We start from the raw sequence: 9,554 nt of genomic DNA, 5'->3' as shown, positions 1-9,554 counted from the left end.
TTAAACTCAAAATAACTTGTACACAAAACTGTTTCTGATATTGGACAGTAATGCCGTTAGTACTGTAAGTTAAGCTATTAACAGAAAATTTGATGCTGTAACTACGGTTGTTTTGACCTCTGTCTCATGAATATTCAAGGGTCTGGATGGTGACCAATAAGACGTTACCAAGGCTGTTTGCTAATCCCAGAACTACAAACTTGTTACGTTTGCTGTAGAACTAGCATAAATGAATACAGAATGAGGCATTTATAATTTAGCTAGCGTTAGCTTTGAAGTACTATCTCGAGGAAAGTTATGCTTCTATAGCAGGGTGGAAAACGCTATTGATTGCGTTTTTAATTCAATAAGATGTAATGTATTTATAATTATAACTCATATTTAATAAAATTATTTAACCAAAATGTTAATGTTAAAGTATGACATAATCTAAGAATAACATGCTAGCATTTTTTTTATTTAGTAAATTTTATTTTGAATTATTCATAATTTGAATATTTAATATTAGTCTAAATTAATCATATCGCCAACCAAAATAAAACCAGACAAATATTGTTTATATGAAAAAAACTATGGAATTAACTTTTATTGAAGTATATTATATTATAAACTAAAAGCGAACTGAATAAACACCTCTACGAGTTGATATCAGCTGGATTATATCAGATAAGGCTGTTCGTGGTATCTACAAAATCTTGCTATACAGACAGTAAGTAGAACGTAGTGGCTGTGTGGCATTAATAGTATCTTATTCGTTTTATTAAACCGTTCTATTGTCTTACATTTAAATAAATCTTACTATTTGTAACTGTCAACACAAGTTAAATACGTATAAAATATTCTTTAAACGCTACAAAGAAACAACACTCAAATCATAACATTGTACAGAATAACAATTTTATAACATTTGTTAACAAAACATAAGTGGTTAGTTTAATTAATATACAATATTGCCATAGATTTCCTTTAATTAATTTTGCTCTGTGTTCACAAATAATGATTGAAACAGTGATTGTTAATTTTCTAACAATTTCAGTTTGTTCTTCAATCAGTCCAAATCAACTAATTGGTAAGTAGTAGGCATCAAGTAATCGGTAGTTAGTAACATCCCACGTTTGAATCATAGGCTATTTGTAAAAAATACTCTACTTTCATTAGTATTAGTGAAATATAAAAGATCTATTCCATATCTAACTCAAATGTGGATTCATCAAATTTACAGTTTAAGAGTTAATAAGACAGAGCTTTGTACCATAGATGTCTTTCCTACCAATAATATTAGACAAAACTAATATATCTATGGTTCGGAATCCAGATAAAACTGTACGATCATTAATTTTCGAATACCCATTATTTATTTTACTGTTAAAATTATGAATGACGATTACTGTAAGGGAGTAGATCATAGCCAGAAACTTGGGCACGAGTACATCTCATTCTTTCATTAACAATGACCATTAGACATTCATAGCCACGTAATTGATAGTATTCATACTTTATATTGATACTTTAGTGTACCTAACTCGCTAATGATTTGACATTTAAAGTAATCTCGAACAGTAATACAAGGTCGAAGTACGCAACAATAATACAAGGTAGAAGTACGTAACATCACGCAACAATAATACAAGGTAGAAGTACGCAACATCACGCAACAATAATACAAGGTAGAAGTACGCAACAATAATACAAGGTAGAAGTACGTAACATCACGCAACAATAATACAAGGTAGAAGTACGCAACAATAATACAAGGTAGAAGTACGTAACATCACGCAACAATAATACAAGGTAGAAGTACGCAACATCACGCAACAATAATACAAGGTAGAAGTACGCAACAATAATACAAGGTAGAAGTACGTAACATCACGCAACAATAATACAAGGTAGAAGTACGCAACATCACGCAACAATAATACAAGGTAGAAGTACGCAACATCACGCAACAATAATACAAGGTAGAAGTACGCAACAATAATACAAGGTAGAAGTACGTAACATCACGCAACAATAATACAAGGTAGAAGTACGTAACATCACGCAACAATAATACAAGGTAGAAGTACGCAACATCACGCAACAATAATACAAGGTAGAAGTACGTAACATCACGCAACAATAATACAAGGTAGAAGTACGTAACATCACGCAACAATAATACAAGGTAGAAGTACGCAACATCACGCAACAATAATACAAGGTAGAAGTACGCAACATCACGCAACAATAATACAAGGTAGAAGTACGTAACATCACGCAACAATAATACAAGGTAGAAGTACGCAACAATAATACAAGGTAGAAGTACGTAACATCACGCAACAATAATACAAGGTAGAAGTACGTAACATCACGCAACAATAATACAAGGTAGAAGTACGCAACATCACGCAACAATAATACAAGGTAGAAGTACGCAACATCACGCAACAATAATACAAGGTAGAAGTACGTAACATCACGCAACAATAATACAAGGTAGAAGTACGCAACATCACGCAACAATAATACAAGGTAGAAGTACGTAACATCACGCAACAATAATACAAGGTAGAAGTACGTAACATCACGCAACAATAATACAAGGTAGAAGTACGCAACATCACGCAACAATAATACAAGGTAGAAGTACGCAACAATAATACAAGGTAGAAGTACGTAACATCACGCAACAATAATACAAGGTAGAAGTACGCAACATCACGCAACAATAATACAAGGTAGAAGTACGCAACAATAATACAAGGTAGAAGTACGCAACATCACGCAACAATAATACAAGGTAGAAGTACGCAACAATAATACAAGGTAGAAGTACGCAACATCACGCAACAATAATACAAGGTAGAAGTACGCAACATCACGCAACAATAATACAAGGTAGAAGTACGTAACATCACGCAACAATAATACAAGGTAGAAGTACGCAACATCACGCAACAATAATACAAGGTAGAAGTACGCAACATCACGCAACAATAATACAAGGTAGAAGTACGTAACATCACGCAACAATAATACAAGGTAGAAGTACGCAACATCACGCAACAATAATACAAGGTAGAAGTACGCAACATCACGCAACAGGCTTCACTGAACACATTCAAATCTGTAGCTACATGTGTTCCTATGTCACGTGTTAAATGCCATAAGATTGTACTAAATTTTCCTAAAAATTTATTTATTTTGTGACTTTCTCGTTGACATCATGGTTATTCATAAGACCAATGTAAAACTGTTCACTAACACAAATCCCATCAAGTGACATGCACCACCATCGAACTCGATGTTTCCTACATAGAGGTAGAGAGATTCATGCAGAATTTAAAGCCTATAGGTTGTTTTCGATATATCATGCGATCAGATAACCTGACAGAAATGAAATTTCCAGGAATGGCATCTCGAGTGATAGGCTTCGCTTACGCTCAGGTGTCAACATTCGTCAAACAAGTCCCTTAAGATTTACCATTAAAAATATTGTTTTGTAAACAACTTAAAATATATTGGATTGTATGTTTTATTTTACTTTAAAAATGGCAATACAATTTAAATAAATTAATTAATAAAATAAATTACTGTTGACAGCTCTTACAAAGCTTCAAATGCCAAAAGTTCCACCGTTGCCAAACATAGAAGTTCTAACCAACCTCTCTACCGAACCTCTCCAAATGTTGTACGGTAAGGCATTTTAAAATAACTTTTACATTTACTTTAATTAATTTCATTAAGTGTAATAAGTTAAAGCACGGTTTTGAACTTGTGCAGTGATAAAGATGTTTAAACTGTTCTGTAAGAACTTTTTTGCACAATTTTAAGGGGTTATAAAATAAATTATGTACTCTAGTGATTATTTGACATTTAACAGCAATAAATTCTTCACTTATCCTATTCTGGAATTTATTAAAGTTACTTATCAAATGCCCTTATAGAAAATAATCAAGAGAGGTCGGGTAACCTAGCTTGCTAGTCAACAGGGCACTTTCTTCCAGTCCATATCTGACAGAATGTTTCATCGATGTATCACTGCACATTGACCTGGTAATGAAGAGGGGCAACATCTCGTTGAAACCAGACGATATTTCTTCTACGATTTTCTCGATAGCATCATGGTTACCCATTAGACCAATGTACAAATATTTGCTAACGCTCAGCCAAACCCCATGAAGTGACGTGCACTATCATCGAACACAGTATTCTTCATGTAGAAATGAAGAAGCTTCGTGACACTTTGCAAGTCAATAGGTCAATTCGTTTTCGAGATATCGTGTAGACAGACAGAAATGAAATTTTCCAGCCTCACTTGTGATAGGCTTAGCTAACGTTCAGGCAATAATATGTGTTCTCAGAAATTTCAAATAGTAGGGATCATCATTAACATTTTATTCATACTAAATGGTCAGTTAAATTCTGTTTTCAATAGTCCTAGCTGATACCCCGAATTCTGAAGCATCCACGTGTGTATCCTTTGGGCCCGGTTAGGATTATCATGATACCACTAGAGGCAGTTTACTTCCCTTACCCTTTCATGTATTTTAATGATGATCCGTCCAAAAATAATATTCAGGTAAAAATCTCTGTTCTTTTGAAACTTCTCTATCAAATTTAACAAAATTTCACTCTACTGCCATTTCACATTATCAAACTATACTTTCTATATACGGAATTTTTTGGCTTTTACTACCTTATGAGCTGACAATTTGCAGAATTAATATTTATTCTAACGATTATTTTATCAACTAGGTGTGGGGATTTTCGTGAACGTCTTTCAAAGAACGATTTCAAAAATACATCTAGATTTTTCTCATCTGAAATGTATATTTCCAGTCGGCCTGATTTGGTTTTATCACATGCATTATTTGTTGACATTTCTACTGATAACCATAGCTAAGAGTAATCAATATTTAAATTATTCCTTTTCAGAATAAAAAAAAAATTAAAATAAATTTTAATAATTTAAAACTAACTAATCGATATCTAGTGAAGTTGACACAAATCATGGTGGTTGTGATTCCTGACTTAGGCGTGTCACAACGTTCTGGTATGATTAGTTTATTTTAGCCTAGTTTGTAATTATGTGTTATGTTAGTTATTTACCTGAAGAAGAGATCAGATTTCAGATCTCGAAACGTAGTGTTACTAATTTTTAGTTTCACTGAACGATGGCAAATGTCCTGTTTCCTTCACAATATCTAGCTTGGTATCTGTAGATTAAACAATTGCTGATCGAGTTTCTCCGTATGACAAATCAAATGTTTCTAAAGCATTAGCTTTGAAAGGTAGTTCTTCCTAATATAAAAAAAGTTATTTGCAATACAGGAAAGTGATAAGTAACATTGGTGCTATAGTACTTATCAGTGGAATTCCGACTAAATTTTAAGCAACTAAATTTTGTGAACATCATCAACTTTGGTCTCAATGATTCATGCAATAAACAAGTTAAACTTCTCTTACTTCATTTAGGCATTTACATTCTAAACCTTGAAAAGGTTAGTTTTGTTATAGAGGCAATTTGTTATAATAGTTCATTTTGAAAAATGAAAAGTTTAGATGAAAATGTAATGTTTAAAAATAACTTTTTAAAGGATTGAAAATATTAAACCATGGTCCGTAGATATTCCATTGAACATAGAATATAAACGCCATGTCAAATTATGGCCTTGAGACCCTATTATTTTTTAAAAGTATTTAACTTAAAGACTACCAAATTTGAAAACCATTTACAATGAAAGTAATGTATATATATAAACTAAATACTAAGTGGTAATTTGACGTTACTGGTATTAAGATTTGTCACATAATACATTTAACTGCTATGTATTTACTTTCAGACTATCCAACAGCTGTTCTGTACGCGTGGGAAAGGTTGAGAGGTATGATATTTAACTATTGCATTGTAATTTTCAAAACAAATTAAACATAGTTTTCAAGCAAATTACACACATGATGTAATTTTTGTATTTAAGAAAATCATTTAAATAATCACAAATATAATTATAGTACATTTTAGAGGATAGATTTGATCAGTTGAATCATTTTGACATTGAGTTGGTTACTATAATAAAATACGGTACAATACTCGGGTACTCGTGCAAAGTATCCTATCACAAGATGCATGCAATTGCTTATCTATTAAAATCAACACAAAAACCTGCATTTACCTAGTAAATTGTGTAAATACAAATGTGTCAATGTGTATGTATATTATTGTGTCTTAAATATACCATATGTATCTGTTTGTTACAATTAATGAGGATACATTTAAATACCATGTCAAAGATTCAAGATTTTACCTACTTTATGATATGTTGTAATGTTACAGTTATGGGTAGCAGATCTCAGAAAAAATCAATTTTTAGATAGCTGTGTCATTATTTAGCTTGTATCTTTCTTTGAAAATTAAAATACATGTTTTACAACAGCAGTACACGGTCATTTTTACATACTTTTGTCAATTTATGACGTGAAATTATCCTCCTTGTGTTTTTTTCACTAGAATGTCATTTCACATAATATACATATTTCTGAGTAATGCCAATATCTTGAAGGCAACCACTTTGTAGTAGATTGTTTACTTACTAAGGAGTCTATATGTACATTTACAGATGTGCACATTGAGGAACGCAAAATATTAGTGAATTGCTCGACAATGTTATCTGGAGCCTAAGAAACATTTTTAGTGGAATAAATACTCTAAAGTTAGGTGTATTTGATGCCATAACATGTTTAATGAAGCTTATGTTGTAAATACCACGCTTTCAAACTCTTAGACCTAAAGCTAGACTACAACTGTGCTATAACAATGAAATCAAAGTACAGTACAAAGCTGTACTAGAAATTGAAAAAAGTGTGAAGCAAACTAGGATGAAGAGAAAACAATTAGAGGATGAATTTGAGCATGTGAAATAAGCACAGAACCAATTTTAAGCCACAGGAAATTAGCAAAACGTACGTTGCTGTAAATGTAATGTTAATTTGTTCTTTACTTTCCCAAATTAACTGAGTTTTACGAATGAATACATTCTTAATCTTTAGATACATTATTTTCATAAAAAGTTCAAGTTACAAGGAGATTTGGGAAACAATTTTGCCAGAATTAACTTAATTTAGTCTCCAGTGGGTTTTAAAAATAAGAATTTCGTTCTAATTTTATAATAAGTTTTATACTTTACAAAAACATATTTTTGATATTTAGATAAATACATTCATGTAATACATTCTTCCTACCCAATGAAAAAAGTTTATTCTGACCGGAGATTATGTCAATAAAGTCGAATAGTATCTGTAAAATATTCAGCTCTCGGTTCCCAATGGTTACTGAGAAAAGTCTACATATATTAAGATTTAGAAAGGTAGAAAGGTCTGCTCCCCTTAAGACAGTCTGATAGATAGTCTTTCAACATGCCTTTGACTCCTCTAGACGAGTTATTCACTCCCGATGATCAGAATCCTTTTAAGTTTGAAATAATAGAGATGAAATGAGGACGATGATCTCAATGTTGATGTATACTCCCATCTCCAAGATGTAAGACTTTGCCTACTTTGTGACACGTACTTATGTTACAGTAAAGACTGCCCTGATAGACGGCTACTTCAACATGCCTTTGACTCTAGACGAGCTGCTCACTTCCGACTATCAAAGTCCTCTTGAGTTTGAGATTATAGAGAAGGACGATGATCTCAATGTGGATGTTTACTCTCATGTCCAAGATCCAAGACTTTGCCTACTTTACGATACCTTTGGCAATATTGCAGGAGTCAGATTCTCGGTAAGTGTGCGCAATTTTGAAACTAAAAGATTTCTGATTTGAAGCTGATTTTATAACTTGATTTATTTAAGTAAAAAATGTGTTTATTGAAGTAATCATCGTATTATTTACTTTATAATCTAGCCAATGTATTAGTTACCATATACGTGTAATAGTAAATGTATGCAACTTATTATAGTGAAACCTACTGTATACAAAAATTAAATTTTAGTTAGGGTCGGATTTTCTTACATATTTAACTCTCCAAAACAATCACCTCAACCCCAACTGTCTCTAAAATGCAAAATGGAAGTTTTTAAATTTTGATTTGAAAAATACACAACAGAATCTTACAAACCAGACATTTAAAGTCATAATTGTAATTTAGAATTACTATAAATTAGTAAATAAGTATACATAGTATTCATTACAAATACATTACAAAAATGAAATAAAATATAACTTTTCTGAATTTTTTTCAAAACTCGCTTATTAGCTGTAGCATATATCTGTTTCATTTGGTATGTAGCTTTCAATGTCTAAGGTTGCAAGTTCAATTAGCCTTTTGAATTTGCACTTGCTCAAAGTTGGTCATATTACGTTTTGACTGAGAAAAATGTCTCTCACTGCTGACTACTAGTATTGGCAAAATGACAAAATTCTCAATGAAACACAAAAATTAGTATTCCACGTTTGATTATAAGAAACTTGACTACAGTTGAGAAATTTCTAGGAGAGCAACGTAGGAGAAACAGTTTGTAACTCATCACACAGATCACGTTCACGTCACTGTCAAAGGAGACAGCTTTATCACCCAAACCAGTTTTATGGTTCTTTCCTCAACGCCTTCTTATTTAAAACCTCAAAGCTCGCTACGTACAGTTAGTGGAAATCAGGCAGTGTATTACCACAGAAATTCCTGCATACAATCTTGTTGATCATTCTAAGTTGAAGGAGATATTATCTTATGTGCTGTTAGTGTCATAGAATATAGAATGTAATAGCCTAATATTTTCATATAAAAACACCTTTCGTAAGCGTTAAAATTGGCATAGGTTAATTTTTACCAATTCGAGGTTCAAGTTTGGTGGTCAGCATTTGGTTGTTATTGGTTATTTCTTTCAAGATTCTTTGTTGGACACGGGATTTTCAGCCATATAGTTTGTGAAAATGGTAACATTATTAAACAATTGAAAAGATAGCCTTTTTCATACAAATCTACAGACCAATAAAAAAATAACAGGTTGGTTGGAGAAATAAGTTAAATATTCTAAGATAGTATAACGGACTTTACTGTCCATTCGTCAGGTTATAAAGTATATAACTAATAAAATAAATAAATACTAGTAGCCATATTGGCACTTTCAATGATACAAATCTGATCTAGCCGTGTTATTAAAACTCAAGGATCAAGAATGTTGTTGTTTTCTATTTTGGTTCTAATACATTGTAGTTTTTTTCTGTTGTGTTTTGTCTACCCAGTTCATGTTAGGTATATTGTGTTTTCACTGCCAGAATCACTCGTGGGGTTGGACAAATTTCATTTATGTTCGACTGCACGATATCAAGAAAGCGAATCTATAGACTGAACTTGTGCACGAAGTTCCTTTTATATATTACTAGCTGTTTCCCGCGGCTTTGCACGCTTTTCGTAAGCTTTGCCCGTGTATGTCAACTTCTGGTTTAATAGAATTATATTTACAACGCCGATGTAGAGTTTGCCTTGTTGCCACGATCAAGAAAATATGTTTATGTTGTGCTTGTGCACGTACATGTACTTTATTATAAAAGTGGTCTAACACTTAG

The 9,554-nt window shown here is 32.2% G+C and overlaps 1 protein-coding gene across 1 annotated transcript; it reads left to right on the top strand.

Moving 5' to 3' along the window:
- Window positions 1-709: 709 nt before the first annotated feature.
- Window positions 710-7,826, top strand: LOC124355047. Its single transcript, XM_046805957.1, has 4 exons — window positions 710-1,069; window positions 3,589-3,681; window positions 5,832-5,873; window positions 7,567-7,826. The coding sequence occupies exons 1-4, from the start codon at window positions 997-999 to the stop codon at window positions 7,809-7,811; spliced, it is 453 nt and encodes a 150-aa protein (XP_046661913.1). The 5' UTR covers window positions 710-996; the 3' UTR covers window positions 7,812-7,826.
- Window positions 7,827-9,554: the final 1,728 nt, after the last annotated feature.

Source organism: Homalodisca vitripennis, chromosome 2, assembly GCF_021130785.1.
Source record: "Homalodisca vitripennis isolate AUS2020 chromosome 2, UT_GWSS_2.1, whole genome shotgun sequence".
In the NCBI taxonomy this organism is placed as follows: domain Eukaryota; kingdom Metazoa; phylum Arthropoda; class Insecta; order Hemiptera; family Cicadellidae; genus Homalodisca; species Homalodisca vitripennis.
This window is presented reverse-complemented; position numbering and strand designations above follow the sequence as displayed.